At 53.3% G+C, this 17,013-nt stretch overlaps 1 protein-coding gene across 1 annotated transcript in view; it reads right to left on the bottom strand.

Annotated features, from left to right (window-relative positions):
- ITGA11 (integrin subunit alpha 11) overlaps positions 1-17,013 on the bottom strand; it is a 117,741-nt gene that overhangs the window by 55,597 nt on the left and 45,131 nt on the right. The window contains exons 3-5 of the mRNA XM_084886727.1: positions 8,236-8,336; positions 3,050-3,141; positions 269-383 (exon numbers count right to left, since the gene is read on the bottom strand). Coding sequence (XP_084742853.1) covers positions 269-383; positions 3,050-3,141; positions 8,236-8,336 — 308 coding nt within the window. The remainder of the gene's footprint in view (positions 1-268; positions 384-3,049; positions 3,142-8,235; positions 8,337-17,013) is intronic.

Genomic DNA, 17,013 nt, shown 5'->3' with positions numbered 1-17,013 from the left:
GGAGCCTCCCTGGCCACCAGGATTGCCTCCATCACCTTAGACATCTGCCCTCCACCATCACTCTGTTGGGGGGGGGGGGGCAAGACTATGACCCCACAGAGGCCCAGAGAGGTCAAGTGAATTGTCCCTGGTCCCCCACAGAGCCGGAGCAGGTGGGGCTAGGGTCCGAGTGCTGCTTTGTAGCTGCAGGAGAGCGGTGGTCAGAGCCCTGTGCCTCCCAGGGGCTGCCGGCTGCTCAGCCAGAGTCTGCAGAGGTGAAGCCACTTACTTTGGAGAGCTGGGGCCACGGTCTTGGAGAACCTGAAGTTGGAGTTGACTCTCGAACACATCCCTGTGGTGTAGTAGGAGCTTCCACACTCATGAGACCAGAGGGGGCTGCAGGCCTGGAAGCAGAGCACAGACCCCAGTCACTGGGGGCCTTCAGGGTGGGTCCAGCCTAGTTCCAAGCTCCATGGCTCAAGAGGATCTCCTCTCAAGTGTTGGTATTCCCAGGCTCTAGAGCAGTGGTTCTCAACCTTCCTAATGCTGCAACCCTTTAATACAGTTCCTCATGTTGTGGTGACCCCAACCATAAAATTATTTTCGTTGCCACTTCATAACTGTAATTTGCTACTGTTATGAATCATAATGTAAATGTCTGTGTTTTCCGATGGTCTTAGGTGACCCTGCTAGTGGTTCTGAACCTGTGGGTCACGACCCCTTTCACAGGGGTCGCCTAAGACCATCGGAAAACACAGATATTTACATTACAATTCATAACAGTAGCAAATTACAGTTAGGAAGTGGCAACGAAAATAATTTTATGGTTGGTGGTCACCACAACATGAGAAACTGTATTAAAGGGTTGTGGCATCAGGAAGGTTGAGAACCACTGCTCTAGAGGGTATTCTGAGTTTACCTGAACTCTGCTGCCAGTTCCCTTGGTTTCAGGTGGGACAGAGAAACACGAATCTTAGAGTGCCCCTTCTCCTGTTTGCAAGGGTCTCCTTCCCGCCACCTAGGGTTGTTTCTCTTCTACCTGCCCACCCACCTACCACACAGGATCTGGGCAAGTCTTTTCACCCGTGGGAATGGACTCTGTCTAAACAGGTCACCTGGAGGTCCTTACTGGGCCAACTTCCAGGGCTTTGTCCTGAGAACATGCCTATGGTTAATACTAGGGGAGGAAAACAGAATGTCTCTGCTTTTTCTCTGAAATTTGCTGCTAAAAACATCGATCTCAACACCTCATTTAAAGACTGGGTGGTGAGTTCCTCTCAGGGTCAGACATTAAAGATGAAAACCCAGCTCCCAATCTCAATTTTTCTCCTGCTGCTGGGAAACCCAGGGCTAAATTTTGTGCTGCAATTTCCTTTGGTTTGGAGGAATAATTATTCTACTTCCAATCGCTTCATTTAATTAGCTTTCTATTTTTACTCAGATTTTAAAGGCTTGGTTTTATTGGTAGTCTTTGTTGAAACTGCTATAAGTTATTTTTGGAAGTAGGGGGAGAATAATGGGAGGTGAATGATGGGTGATGAATGGATGGATGGATGGGTGGATGATAGAAGATGCATGGTAGATAATGAATGATGCATGAAGAATGATGGATGAAACATTAAGAATGATGGATGGCTCAATAGATGGATGATGATGGATGTAGGAAGGGATGGATGAAAGGATGGAGGATGAGGGGGTGGATACATTTACAGATGGATGAGTGGATGAATGGATGGATGGATGGATGGATAGATAGATAAATGGTGACATTGGTTGGGGAAGGACTGATGAGTGGAAGGATGAATAGATGAACTAATAATGAGTTAACAAACGTTGCTATTTATATGCCAAGGACTTAGCCTACCCACAGAGGCCCCAGAGGGCATCAATGAGCACCTCAGGACTTTCACCAGCAGAGTCACTACGCTCTCCTCAAGTCCCTGAGCACCCCAGTCATCTTGTTGCTCTAGTGTCTGGTGCTCCAGACCCCAGACATCTTATCTGTCAACCGAAATGAACCGATGAACAAGAACTAAGAGTGACACAAGCCCTCCCATCTTACAGTGAGTGACGCATTTTACTGGGCTTTCTGGGGTAATTTTTTTCTAAAATCCTCTTTTGCAGAGTTTCCAGGAATAAGTCCCAGAGGATCCTGTGTTGAACCCCCAGCTTCACCCAAAATCATGGTGATTCATGGGAATGTGGTGGCCAGGAGCAGGCAGCTCCCCTCTCTTATGCCACCGGCGTGCAAAGCCTGTGTCTGCTCACCTGGGCAGGGTGCTGAGACCTCCACGCATGACCTGCTGCTGCCTTCCTGCCCCAGCATCCTGTTCACATCACTCACTTGCTTACTGTTGTTCCCTCGAACCAGAATGTGAACTGCAGGGGGCAGGAGCTCTGCTGACCGCTGAGTCCCAGGGCCTGCCATGGGCTCAGTGTATTGAGAGTGCTCAAAATAATTGTTAAAATGAATGGATATCCTTATCACCTCAGCCCAAATACCCGCGCCTCTTTCTTCATTGCTAAGGCCTGTATATTCTTTAAAAAAACACAGGAACCTCCCCTGGAGAGCCTTCCCTTTAGTCCTGAGCAGTCCAGGTGGCCCATCACTCAGTAGCCTTTCCCTGGTTGTAGTAAATCTGTGTTCATTCATTTTTTGCTTCCCTTCCAAGTCTCCTTAGGGTGTGTGGTGTGTCCTATTCCTTTGATCAAACCTGGAGCAGAGGTTTGGCCTCTGTCTTGGACAGAGGGCCTTTATTTATTTTTGTTCCTTTTCAGGCTTTTAGTCTCTCACCCTCAGGGCATATGGGTAAAAAGGATCAACCCTTTTTCTTGTCTGGACTGTCCCTCTTCCACCAAAATTTAGGGCACAGCAGCCAGAGTGGCCCAGGCAGGAAGCTAGCAGAGTGGTGTGTGTGGGCAGCAGCCTGGTGGATAGAGTGAGAGTGCATGTGAGGACACAGTCACCCCATGTCTCTCCTGATTCCAAGAGGAGGTTCTATGGGGCAGGAGGGTCCATTGGGGCAGGAAGGTCGGGGCTTGGAGAGAGGAAGGGGCAGGTGGCTCTTACCAAGAAGCTGTTGTCCTTGGGGTTGGTGGCTAGGCTCAGGCCGAGACGCATGTTGTCCTTCCGCTCGGACACGTTGGATAGGGTGACCCTTCCTGAGGTGGGAGGGAGAAGCTCAGCCTGCAGATCCCTCTTCCTCTCCCCCACCATCACCCAGGGTCTGCTGCGGCCTCTGACCACTGGAGATGCCTGTGGCAAGGCTGGTGCCAAGTGAGTCCTCCCCACTTTTCTCTGCACGTTGATGAAGACCATCCTGGTTTACTAAGGCCTTGCTCAGATATGGTCTAATCATTTCCTCTCAACTCCCTGTGAGATGAGGAAAATGAGTCTCAGAGAGGCCAAGGAACCTGCCTAAAGTCACACAGGAAGCACATGGCAGAACTTTCCATCTCCTAGTTTAGAGCTTTCCCTACTCCAGTGCTGGAAGCCAATTCCAGCATGTCAGCAGGGCTGAATCATCTGGGAATGGCTAAAGGCATTTCCCCAAACCTGAAAAGGATACATAAATTGATTACTTGCTGTCAGGCAGCTGGGGGCATCTCAATCTACATGTTATTGCCTCCTGTTGGCCAAACATCTGAAGGCAATTCTCCAATCTGATAATGGATTCTGTACAGAACCTTACGCTTTGATATGCATCTCTACCTTGCCTTAGGGCAAAATGTGTTAATAAAAAGCAAGGGTTCCTGAAACAAGGAGAACTTGGTTTCTTTAGCCAAGCTTGTCTGGCCCCCACAATGCCTTCCAAAATTATGTTTAATCTCTGGATTCTTATTTAATTTACGCACAATGCCTCCTTCAGGTTCCTGAACCCTTCTAGATGCTGGATCAAGACCATCGGCATTACTCCAGCCCTTGGATGGACCCCAATCTTCCCCTTGTGTCCCATATGACACATACCATGGCACCCCACCTGGCTTTCCCTGGGAAGTGTCTCCTCCATATGTTTCTTCAAGTCCCCTGCCCTGAAACTTACCCATCCCTGGCCTGCTCTCTCAGGGCCCGCTGGCCTGATTCACTGATGATAATGGATCCTTTCTCATGGGTAGCAAATAGCCAATTATCAAGAGGCTTCTAGAGGTAAAGGTCTTGCCGAGAATGTCAAAGAGCAGGATTATCAGCCAAATGGATGTAGGGAGGGGGTGGTGGAAGATTAGAATTGCTAAATAAATTATGTCAGTTAAGGTTTTACTAGACCATCCTGTCAGGCCACTGAAGGAAAGGAAGTGAGCTTGAGTTCCCCAGACACGTGTCGGGATATAAGTATACGTGTATGTGTGTGCACACATGCACACTTGTGAGTGCACACATGGGTATGGGCACATGGAGGAAGGGTTTGGGGGAAGCAAGTAGGGCATTTCATTGAGCCCCAAGCCTCCTGCTATAAGGAGGATCTTGTGTCCCCCCTGCTAAGCAGGGGGTGATTTCTAGGGGCTCCCAGCCTCAGGAGCATGGCTTGCATACCCTGGAGGTATGGAGAGCTGGCTGGCCTTCTGGGCACAGCCCGCGGGGCCTGGGTGGGCATTCACAGAGAGGAGCAGAGGCCAGGCCTGCAGCCGCTTGGCTGCGCCCGGCTGGAGTGGGCAGCTGTGTTGTTGTTGTTTCCCTTTGGGCTCCCTCAGCTGGTAGTCAGGCTCCTTTTGAAATCCAGCCCCTGTTGGCTGTGCTGTGACTGGGATTGCTTTCTGTTTTATCCATCCAAAGGCACCAGAGAGAAAATAATAGTCATAACTGTATTTAAAAAAACCCGTCTCTTAATCATTTACAAAGTGTCATCCACAAGTGCCTTTCCCAGACGCCCTCCTGGTCCTGGGAGGCCCAGAAGTTACCATTCCTGTTTTACAGATGAAAAAAAAAAAATCAAGCTGCATAAAGGGTTAGTGACTTCTACAGAGGCGATTGCTGGTGAATGATAAAGTGGGGCTTTGGACCAGAATATTCAAGGCTCCATCCTGAGCTTCCCATCTGCTGGCAGGGCTGTGCTGGCCCCTGGGTGGCCGTGAGAAACCTGGAGAGGCAGCTCCTAGCCCCAACTGGGCCACATCCACCCTCAGCTGCTTGTCGAATTCTGCCCTCCACTTACTGAAGGGGCACGTCCCTCCCCACAGCCTGCCCCCATCTTTCTCCCGTGTCTCAGGAACCGAAGTCCTCAGTGGAGCCGTGCCTGCTGAAGGCAGATGGCCATGGCAGAGAAGACCGTCGTGTTGGAGGAAGAAAGACTCAGGTTCGAGTCCTGTTTCTGCTGCTTCTGCTGCCTGTGGATTTGGGGCAGGCACTACCTCTGCTCTGTGACCAGGAGACCAGTGCCTTTCTCAGCGCATCTCCATGAGGTCCTGGGACACAGCCTCTCCTCTCACTGGGCCTGCCTTCCAGAATCCCAGCTCCTCATTAAAACCCCTAACTCTGCCCGGCCGGCATGGCTCAGCTGGCTGAGCATCAACCTAAGAATCAGGAGGTCACGGTTAGATTCCCGGTCAGGGCCCATGCCTGGGTTGCGGGCTTGATCCCCAATGTGGGGTGTGCAGAAGGCAGTGGATCTATGATTCTCCCTCCTCATTGATGTTTCTATCTCTCTCTCCATTTCCTTTCCTCTCTGAAATCAATAATAAAAATATATTTTTTTAAAAAAAACCACAAAAACCAAAAAGTCCCCCCACCTTCATCCAGGAGTTGGGAAGAAAGCACCCGCGGTGGGTGTTCACACTGAGGGTGTTCACACTGAGGTGTGAATGCCTGACAAAGCACTCAGCCTTCCCGGAGAGAGGAAGGCACATTCCTGGCTTGGCGAGGCTCAGAGCCTGGAAAGGCCAGGGAAAACCCAGAACTCAGGTTTCCCTGCCCTGCATTTTCCACTGTGGGCCACTGGCAGAGGCCGCGCACTCTCCGAGGAGGGGAAGGAACACCCTGGGATGAGGCTTCCTGGCAGCGCTGTGCTGCCCAGCTATGTCCCAGGCAGGAATGTTTTCAGGGTCCAGCGGTTTCTCCCTGCCACAGGGGCTCCTCCTCCTCGGGAAACCGGAGCAACAGCGGAAACGAAATGAGCGGTTCACGCATCTGTGTCCCCACCTGGACCAGCAGCTTCCCTCAGAGGCTGCGTGGCCCAGCCCCGACCCCGGGGCCTGCACCTTCCATCAGACCCCTTGCTCCCTCTTTGCACAGAGCCATTCTTTCCAACAGGGTGAGCTTATTCCCACCTCAGGGCCTTGCACTTGTCTTCCTCTGGCTGGGATGCTCTGGTTCCATTTCACCCCCAGACCTCTGCTCCATGCTCTCTGCTCAGAGAGGCCGTCCTGACCACCTTGCTAAGGCACAGGCCTCTTCCCCCCCCCCCCCCCACACACACACACACACTCTCCCTTGTTTTCCACACACAGCCGTTCTCTCTACCCAGGCTGACCCTCACTTACTGTCTCCTCCTCCGAGTCTTGTTCTCAGCTGTGTCCCCAGTAACTCGCACTGTGCTTAGCACACACTAGCTGCTCGTTAAAGTTCAGGGGACATACTAGACTGGAACACATCCTAGGATCACCCCCATTTTACACACAAGCAAGCGGAGGTTCAGAGAGGGGCTGTGAGCGCCCTATGAGCGCACGGTGACGACACTGCAGAGATGGGAGGACACACCCAGCGTGGCCTGTTTTGGAAGCTGAGCCCTCAGAGTGGTGATGGCCATTGGCTGGGATCCGTGAGCTGCCAGCCAGCCCCATCCCCCAGTCTGTTTCCTCCCGAAGCCTGGGCCTCGGCTGTCCTGTACCGGGGTTTGAACTTCCCACCCGTGGAGCTGACGCAGATATGAGCAGCAGGGGTGCCAGGCACCGCGGGCCGCACTGAGATCCAGTTCTTGGGGCTTTCTCTTTGATGCGGGCCGTTTCATCCATCTGCTTACGTCTTGGAGCTCCGCCATCTGCCCCACCTCCCTGAAAAGCCCACCCCACCACTCTAGGGTGCGGGCTCCCCTTCTTGAGAGGGGGAGGCCCTGGGAAGCCAGTCCTCTAGGCAGCAGTGTTTCCCAAAGTGTGGTAGGCGTACCCTCAGGGGTACAGGAAGAGTTTGGTGGGGGTACGCGTTGCACCGGGGTTTGGTGGGGATATGCACTGCACCGTGCTTAGCTGCGCCTAATCCTACGTTCTCATGAGTACGAGGGGTACTCAGCGTTATGGAAATTATAGAAGGGGAACGCATATGTCAAAAGTTTGGGAAACACTGCCTAGGGCAATGGTCGGCAAACTCATTAGACAACAGAGCCAAATATCCACAGTACAACGATTGACATTTCTTTTGAGAGCCAACTTTTTTAAACTTAAACTTCTTCTAACGCCACTTCTTCAAAACAGACTCACCCAGGCCGTGGCATTCTGTGGAAGAGCCACACTCAAGGGGGCCAAAGAGCCCCATTGGCTCTCGAGCTGCAGTCTGCCGACCACGGCTCTAGGGCAAAGCCTGGAACCAGGGCTTCTCAGCCCAAATGGAACTTCCCTAAGCAAGTGGTGGCCTGGCCACTGTCTGACCTTTAGGACAGAGTGGAAGTGGTTTAGAGGACTGGTGTGTGTACTTTAGGGAATGCGCCCCCGCCCCGCCTCCCCCCCCCCCCCCCCCCCCCGATTTTACAAGGGCTGGGAAGGCCTGGAGGCGGCTCTATGGCTGAAAGCTCTTCAGGGGAACAAAGCCTGCATTTCAGAAGCGCGGCAGTGACTCTGCCTGGATTGAAACCCAAGCCTTGCTGCTTGTTAGCTGGGGGACCCCAGGCAGGTCCCCTCACCTCCACATGCGGTCATTTCCTCCTTTGTTTAATAGTTGGATTTTACAGGGGATTAAATGAGTCAACACGTCGAAAAGTGCTGAAACCAGTGCCCGACGAGGCGCGAACATCCTCTAAGATGTAGGAGTGGGAGCTGAGGCTGTTGGCACTCCCAAATCAGAGAGGAGGCAGCGGGCGTTTTCCTCCTGCTGGGAAGGGGCAGGGGGTGAGCCAGAAGGAGCAATGCCCTGGGACACCGGAGGCCTGGGCTTCATTCCCCGCCTCACGTGACTGTGGGAAAGTTGCTTCCTCTCTCTGGCCTCAGCGTCCTCATCTATAAAATGGGCGCAGGGACAGCAGCTGGGAGGAGCCAGTGCGATCCTGTGTGTACGCCTGTCCCGCCCCACACAACGGCTGGCCTCGTTGTGGCCAGACCGGAGCCCCTCGTTACCCAGGTTGAGCTTCGTGCAGTTTCCGTGGGTCACTGGGCACTTGTACACGTCTCCCGTCTTCTGCTGGCCGTTGGTTTCCAGCGGGGCCCCCACGACGAGCCTGGGGAGGAAGAGAAGACGCGTGAGGATGCTGGGGGCGGAGCTACTTCCGGGAAAAGGCTGGGACCTGGGGGCAATGAGGAGGAGAAGGCGAGGTGTGGGTGGGGGGAACGTCTCTCTCGGGGAGGGATGCTGGGCTTTCAGTGGGAAGTCTCGGGGCCTGGGGCCCACTCCAGGCCCTGGCCAGGATGTGGAGATACGGAGGCGAAGACCACATGGGAGCAGCAACACATGGGAGAGAGGCAGTCCCTGGGAGAAGGGCAGGGCGGACATCATGGAGGAGGTGATGCTTGAGTTGGGCCTTAACCATTGAAGATGAGTTTTTCAAATGGTAGGAGAGTGGCCATGGTGGTCCTTCAGGCAGAGGAATGATTTATTTTATTTTATTTTATATTTACACAGTAAAAGTAACAAGCAAACTATTGAGACAAGAGGGCTCTAGTGCAAGGCAGTGTGGCCTGTGGGGGTTGGGGGCAGCTGTGGGGGCGGAGGTGGCCAGACCCCATGCCTGGGCACACGGGGGCTCTGCCGGGCAGGGGCCCAGAGGAATGATTCTGGAGTCATAGAACCTTCGCCACCTGTCACTACCTGCATGGCCTCCGTCCTCACCTGACCTGACAGACAGCCTTTCAGCCAGGGCCTCAGAGGCGGGCATGCTGCTCAAGGTCATGACTGTCCCCTGAGCCACGAAGTCTTTGCTCAAGGTGGGCCAGGGGGCCAGCAGGGCTCAGCAGTGACCAGGGACAGCCAACCATCCTGGGCTTTAGCCTTGAGCCTGTGCTGTGGTGAGCTCATTTGGAAACGGGGTCTTTGCAGTTGTAATGAAGGATCTCAAGATGAGGTCAGCCTGGGTTACCCACGTGGGCCTGCAGGGAACCGCGTTGGAGGTTTACTATGGCTCCTGCAGGGAAGGCGTCTGGGATACGGTGAAGGCTCTGTGTTAAACCTTCTGTGACTGTCTAACTCTGTGGCCTCAGGCTCGGCTGGCTACCCAGAACGCCGCCCCGAGATCAATGCCAGACCCCTGGACGGAGGTTAATGAATGCACAGAGTGTTGATGCCTGCCTGACATTGTCTGTTAACTTAAAGAAACGCAGTGTTCTTCCTGGTGGTCTATGTGCCTGCCCCCATATGCTTTTACTACTAACACCCTATAAAAAGAGACCCTGTCCGGGGCGGGGGTGGGTGTTCCCTGGCCGGCCACCCCTTTGCCCGTGTAGGTAAGCTTCTCCTAGTAAAGCTCTTACACATTTGAATAAGGCTGCGTCAGTTTTTCGGAACTGATGTTGAATTTAGACCCCAAATCCAGCAAGTGTCCTTATAAGAGACACGCGAAGAAGACTGAGGAGAGAGAGCCCTGTGAGGACGGGAGCAGAGCTAAGAGGGGTGCTGCCACAAGCCAATGAATGCCTGGGGCCCCTGGAAGCTGGAAGAGGCAAAGAAGGGTTCTCTTCCAGAACCTTCCGCGGAAGCACAGCCCTGCTGATCCCTTGCTTCAGATTCACGGCCTCCGGAACTGCGAGAGAATGCAGCTCTGTCTCTGTAAGCCATCTGCTTGGTGCCAGTCTGTCCTGCACCCATCGGAAGTAAATACACCTTGCTTACTTGCTTCTGGAAAATAACGGGTGGCACCCCTTCCTGGCTGGCCCAAAACTGGAAGTGCCACCTCCCTTGAGGCCAGGGAGAATCCCACCTTCCCCCATGGCACCCCAAAGTCCCCTCTCTGCCTCACCCCCAGCTGGAAACCCAGGGCTGATATAAAGCGAAACCCTGAGGGCGGGCGGGGTTTCCCTCAGGGACCATGCCGCTCTGCCAGCGCGCCTGCCTCTGGCACATCTGGAACCCTCTAGGCCAGGGGTCCTCAAACTTTTTAAAGTGGGGGTCAGATCACGGTCCCTCAGAGAGCTGGAGGGCCGGACTATATGAACTACTAATTCCTACTGTAACACCTTGGCTGCGCTCACTGCCCAAAAAACCTGGCGGGCAGGATCAGACTCCCCTGGGGGCTGCATGTGGCCCGCGGGCCGTAGTTTGAAGACCCCTGCCTAGGCACTGGGTGCCTGTCCAGCTCTCGGCCAGCAGCGGCCTCCTCTGCTCAGGCCCTTGTGATAACAGCCACCCAAGAAAGGAACCCTCCCAGGAGGCTGTGTGGCGGGGCAGGGGGTGCACAGCTCTCGTGGCCCGAGAGGCCTCCCAGGCCCTGTGGATGGAGCACAGCGGACCATGAGCTTTGGGCACAGATATGGGGGAGACGCTGGAAGCAAGATGGCCTTTCTGGAGCCCTGCCCTCCCGGCAGCTTCCCCCCCCCCCCCCCCTCACCGGCAACTCGGTCCAAAGAAGCAGCAGTCGGTCATTTTCTGACTTAAGAGAGTTGAGGGAGGACAGGCCTGGAGGTTCAGGCTCTACAGGGCTTTGGTGTCTTCTGGTGTCACACTCCCCCCCACCTCCGCCTCCCCGCCACCCCCCTCTCGGCGCTGTCAGGAAAGAAAGTGAGGTCTGAAGTGGGAGTTAATAGAGCTCTGTTTGAAATTAAGAGTCTATGAAATAAGAGCTGAGGTTTCTCCCCTGGGGACCAGATAATGACGGATTCTAAATATATCACTTATTAAGCATGCCCATTTTGGACTGGCAGGAATTAATTGGGCTCATAAAATCTGTTTGTCTAGACAATGTAATTTTTGGCACAGAGAGAGAGAGAGAGAGAGAGAGAGAGAGAGAGAGAGAGAGAGGTGTCAGTGTGCGCGGCTGAGGCGCCAAGCTTGCCTTGCTGGCTGCTCTGGGGTTCAAGGTCAACGGGACAGTTCTGGAGTCTCCCAGAGGAACGTGCCCTCCGGCACACCCTGCCCTAGGGGAGTGCTGTCTGCCAGGAGCGCCTTCGAGGAACAGCTTGCAGGGTGTCTGGAAGGGGAAGGGCCGGGGGGGGGGGGGGGGGGGGAGCGGCTAGGGAATCTGGCACAGCCGGTTCTGGATGAGAAAACCGTGGCTGTCTCCTAGAAGAGCCACCTCGTGTCTTAGAAAACACCCCGAGGCCGGGCCAGGCAGACTCCCCACATTCCTACCCATTTTACAGACTGGGACTCTGAGGCCCCCTGGCCTGCTCGGAGGGACCCCAACACAGGGTGAGGTGGGCTGAGAATCCCGGGGCTGGGTCTTCATCCTGATTGGGCCACCTGCTTGCCCTGTGGCCTTGCATTGACTTTTCCAGGCCTTGGTGTTCTTGGCTGCGAAATGGGGCTAGAAATTCCTGCACCCCCTACCCCTTAGGGGCACCGGGGAAAGTCACCGATGTCAAGGGACACCCAGACACAGAAGGGGCTGGATCAAGGTGTGAGCTATGCACAAAGACTGCCGGCTTCCCGGGAGCCGTGTGTCCTGGTGATGGCCAACCTGCGACATTCAGGCAGCAAATCTGCCAAGTCTCAGTGACCCCGAATTTGCTACAAGACCAAGAACAAGAGCCAGCCCTCACACCCATCTCCATCCTCCCGGAGCTGGTCTCTCCGGGTGCCCGTGGCACTACAGGAGGTGGCAGAGCAGGGCGTGTCATCCCCTTGTTACAGATGCAGACGCCGAGGCCCCACAGTTTGTGGCAGAGAGCTCTCCTGAGACAGCTTTCCCGGTGTCGCCCCAAATATCCCTTCGCCGTGAAGGAAGGGCCTGGGTCAGCCCTCCTTGCCACTCGTGAGTGTCGGCATTACGTGTGCCTGTCGGGCTTGAGGTTTTGAGGATATGATTCAGTCTCGCTGCGAGGGGAGAACTGCCTGAGCACAGGGAAAATGTTGGCGTCATCACCGAGACCCGCCAAATTGCTCCCGGGGTCTGGCAGCCCCTGCCGCCTCCCGCGGCCGCAGCCTTATATAGCCATCTGCAGCCTCAGGGCCCGCGGTGCCTCACCGAGACTGGACACCCTACACCCGCTGGCGTGGGCACCGGCACGGCATGGCAAACCCCAAAGGTCGTGGTGAGCACTGGGCCCTTTCCATGGGCCGTGGGCCGTGACTCACTGGCTGTGGGCTCCCGGCATTCCTCCCGTGGGGCGCGGGGACCAGGGCTGCTGCGGAGCGCAGGATTGGTGGCAGGCTCCAGCCACAGCCCTGTAAGCCCCCTCCTTGGTGGCTGCCCTCTACGCAAGGCCTGGCCAAGGGAGGAGGCAGGACAGGGTCCCACTGGGCCCTGGGTTCCTTGGCTCCCAGCAGGACACAGGCGAAGAGAAGGGGTCTCTGGCTTCCCACCTCATACCCTCTCCAAGGCCCCGTGGACACTCCTCCTGACTTCTGCTTCTCCTGGGCTCCGTCCTTCAAGGCAATCTTAGTCTCTCAACCTTTTAGGATGCCCACTCCCGTAAGAAGAAAAGGTAACACGTGCCCCCAGTGTGTGTACAGTTTTATGTTAATTAAACCAGTGTATTTTAAACAACTATCCATCTGTATATTAAATATCCATCATCCTGTTTTGTTTTTTTCTTCAAATAAAACATAAACCTAAATAGAGCTTGAATCATTTTGTTTCTATACCCCCGTATCATGTCCTGCACATCCTCTGTGGTATGCACACCCTACCCTGGAGATCAGTCCTTTAAAGGTCTAGCAAAAATTCCCACCTGCTCCAGGAAGCCCTCCATGATTACCCCAATGTTTTCCACATAAACCAGCATCTAATCCCTGCTGCCTGTTGTGGCCAGTGCTTTAGTGTCATCTTTCCTTAAGGGCCAAAATGTTCTTGTGTGCCCTGCTGCACAGCATAGGGTGACCTACAAGGCTCTCAGAAAGAGGTACCCACTGGCTACTGTGACCCTCTGTCTCACTGTCAGCAGCAGCAGCTTCAGAGCTTTTGGCTGTGCCTCAGGACTAAGAGGAGCCTCCAGATTCAGATCCTGGAAAAAGGGTTGCTGAGAAATGGTGTATTTTTCACACAGAGTTTCAGTGGAGTGACCCAACTTCTGTTTAAAGTAAACGTTGCTTGATTCCCTGGTTTCCACTTCCCTCTTCTCAAAAGTCCTCATTTGTGTATGGGATTCAGGGAGCCGGGCCCCATTCCCAGTTCTGGAGATGAAGCACATACCTCAGGCGAGGCCAGCGTATGTCCTGGCTGTAGTTACTGAGACAGGTGAGCAAATGATGTAAGTCACCCCAATCAGAGTGTATCTCAGGGCTTCTGTTTGGGACTCTGGGACCAAAGTAGTTTCTTTCCTCTGGCATGTATAATAGATGCAAGCCCTGGGACTGCTGCATTGTGTAAGCAGTCACTGCAAGCCTTGTGACAATGAGAGGTGTGAGCTGATGCGTGTGTGTGTGTGTGTGTGTGTGTGTGTGTGTGTGTGTGTCTGAGAGAAGCATCTAGAGGAGGAGTTGAAGTCCTGATGATGCTATGAACCCCTGGATCAAACTGTACCTGAAGCTTGTGCTCTTCTGATATATAAGCAATAACTACTTTTTATTGTATAAGCCCAACTGAGTTGAGTTTTCAGGTATTTATAACTGAAAACACACTAACTAGAATGTGCAAGGCCAAAAAAAAAGCACAGAGTTAAAATTACTCCTAGAAATCCATAAATTACCACGCTATAAGAGGAACATGGCATCCAAGTCCAATGAGGAAGGAGCAGAGTCCTATCCCCCAGCTCATGCTCCACCTGGGGCACATATTTGCTGCAGGAGCAATGGGTGGACTCTTAGACTATTTTTCTCTGGTTAACCGAATGTGGAAGACTGTCCCCTGGCCCAGCCTTAGGGAAACAGAAATCCTTTTGTTCTATGGGCATTTACACACCATTTGAATAGGGAGCCCAACCCTCAGAAGTTTCTGGTTACCCGGTAACTAGCCTGGCAGACCTCAGAGCTGGGGAATGTGGTGATTCCTTGGGCTAACGTACCAGGGAGGCTGGGAGCAGGGAAGTGCTGTGTCTGAGGTCTTAGAGCAGCCGGGGCAGAGCTGAACTGATGCCCAGCGGCCTGACCCCAGGGCAGTGCTCCCGCAGGCCACAGAGCGGGGAAAGCCTGAAGGCAGGGGCTGGGGCTCTAGGCCCAGCTTGGCCCTTCACTGGCTGTGTCTGGGGAGGCAGGTGTGAACAGCTTAGTTTCCCAGCAGATGGGGTAAGCAGACACCATGGGCAGAATAAGGCTATCAGATGCTTGGGGAAGGAAGGAGAAAACCTCCAGCTGATGGGCCTGCCTCTGGAGGAGATCTCAAGCCCAGAGGCCAGCAGGGACCACTGAGGAAAGGCAAGGTGTGTGCTTCATCCCCACCCTGGCCAGCCTTTTTGCTCTTCGTTGCAAGACCTGGACCTCACATCTCAGGAAATCCTTTTGAATCTTTTCATTTCAATGATTAACTTTTGATGCAATTAAATTATATTTGATTTTGATCACCTTTGAGGTGATCAGTTTTGAGGCTGGAAGGTCACTTAGTATCTGAGGCTCAGACAGTAGATGTGACAAGCCTGTGAAGAGATACTGGTCAGTTTCAGAGCTAGACTATTGTATTACAAAAGCCCAGGGTGTTCAGATAGCCGTGCTCTGGAGATGCAGTGCCCAGCGTGGGGACACGGTGCCTTCCCTGGGGCCAGATCCTCCTCTCTCACCTCCTTCCCTTCCCCACCTGTTCCTCTCTCCCAGCACCCTTTCTCCATGCAAACCCACCGAGGCCCTTTGTTCCATTTCTCTCCTGAAACAGATAGGGGCACTAAGGAGGGGGCTCCACTTGAGGAGCAGAGAACTCAAGGGAACAAAAGAGACTATTTCCTTAGCAAGGCCTTTTTCTCCCTCTCTCCATGGAAAATGTAATCTCCTCCAGCCAGGGTGAGTATGGTGGCTAATGTGTGCAAGATGGCGCTGGGAAGTGCTGAGCAGTGCAAACTCCTACTGGGTGTGGGGGCCCTGGGGCTGCCCTGGCTGGGCAGGTGTGGGGGGAGCGCTCACCTGGGACCTGCCTGAGAGGAGATGAAGGTACCTGTTTATCTTGCTGGGCTGGTAGGAGGAGCTTGTGGTTCATGGTGGCTCAGATGTCTGGGAGGGCCTGGGCTCTGGGAAGGGCAGGAAAATGAGGCCCCTCTGTTTGCCAGCACACCCTTTACAGAGAGCACCCTCATCAGCAATGGGGATCCTTTGAGTGTATTTTAAACAAACACAAATACTGTGATGCTTAATTTTATGTGTCAACTTGACTGGGCTATGGGGTGCCCAGCTATTTATTTAAAAACTAGAGGCTTGGTGCAGGAATTTGTGCACGGGTGGGGTCCCTTGGCCTGGCCAGCGATCAGGCTGATTGGGGCTGTGGGAGGTTGGCTGGCCTGGAAGAGGGGCTGTGGGAGGTTGGCTGTGGGAGTGCACTGACCATGAGGAGGAAGCTCCTGTATTGAGCGTCTGCTCCCTGGTGGTCAGTGTGTGTCATAGTGACTGGTTGACCAGTTGTTCGGTCACTTAGGCTTTCACATATATAGATTATTCTAGATGTGTTCATGACGGTGTTTTGGATGAGATGAGCATTTTAATTGGAAGACTGAGTACAGCAGATTGGCTTCTCCACCATGAAGGGCCTCATCCAATCAGTTGAAGGCCTGAATAGAACCAAAAAAACAAAAACAAACAAAAAAAAACCCACAAAAAACTGACCCTTTTCCAAACAAGAGAGAATCCTTCTTGACTGACTGCCTTCGAACTGGGACACTGACTTGCTCTAACCGTTGGACTCAGATAGAAACATCAGCTGTTCCTAGATCTCGAGTCTGCTGGCCTTCAGACCACACTGCACCATCGGCTCTCCTGTCTCTAGCTTTCTGACTCACTCTGCAGAACTTGGGACTTGTCTGCCTCCATGATCACGTGAGTCAACTCCTGATAATACGTCTCTGCATACAGATGGTTTCTACCTTATGGTGGTTTGACTTACGATGTTTTGGACTTTACGATGGTGTGAAAACGATATGCATTCAGTAAGAAACATTCTTTGGATTTTGACCTTTCCTGGTCTAGCACTCTGCGGCATGATAGACACGCTCTGGTGATGCTGAACAGTGGCTGTGAGTCCAGCTCCCAGTCAGCTCCGTGATCACGAGCTTGAACAAGCGACACTAGACAGTATATTCCTTGTGTCAGATGGTTTTGCCCCAGTGTAGGCTGATGTAAGTGTTCGGGGCATGTTTTAGGTGGGCTAGGCTAGGCTACAATGTTTGGTAGTTTAGGTGGATTAGATACATTTTAATTATTGATTTATGATATAGAATTTTTAATTTATGATGTGTTTATCGAGACGTAACCCCTATCATATGTTGAGGAGAATCTGCATATGTACATCCTATTGCTTCTGTTTCTCTGGAGAACTTTGACTAATACACTGACACAGTGCTTGTCATGTTCTGTGGGCTTTACACACACTGTTGCGTGTTGCTGATCGTCCACACCCTTACTGATCATTGAACCATAAGAATTCATTGAGCTCCTATGAGTGCACGAAGCACTGGGGGCAGATGATGATGTCATGTTGGCCCTGTTTCAGGGGGCCTCCAGCCTAGCAGAGGAAACAGGCAGGCCAACAGGCCATTACAGCACAGCAGTGGTTCTCACCGTGGTTCCCAGCCCTGCCCCAGTGAGCTGGTTAGAAATGAGAGGTCTCGGGCCCTACCAGGGAGCTGAAGGTGGGGTCCAGCATGTGGGTTTTAACAAGCCCCCGGGAGATGCTA

Source organism: Pipistrellus hanaki, assembly GCF_964339955.1.
Source record: "Pipistrellus hanaki genome assembly, chromosome: 1".
Taxonomy (NCBI): domain Eukaryota; kingdom Metazoa; phylum Chordata; class Mammalia; order Chiroptera; family Vespertilionidae; genus Pipistrellus; species Pipistrellus hanaki.
The sequence above is the reverse complement of the archived record's forward strand: the minus strand, read 5'-3'. Positions and strand labels throughout refer to the sequence as shown.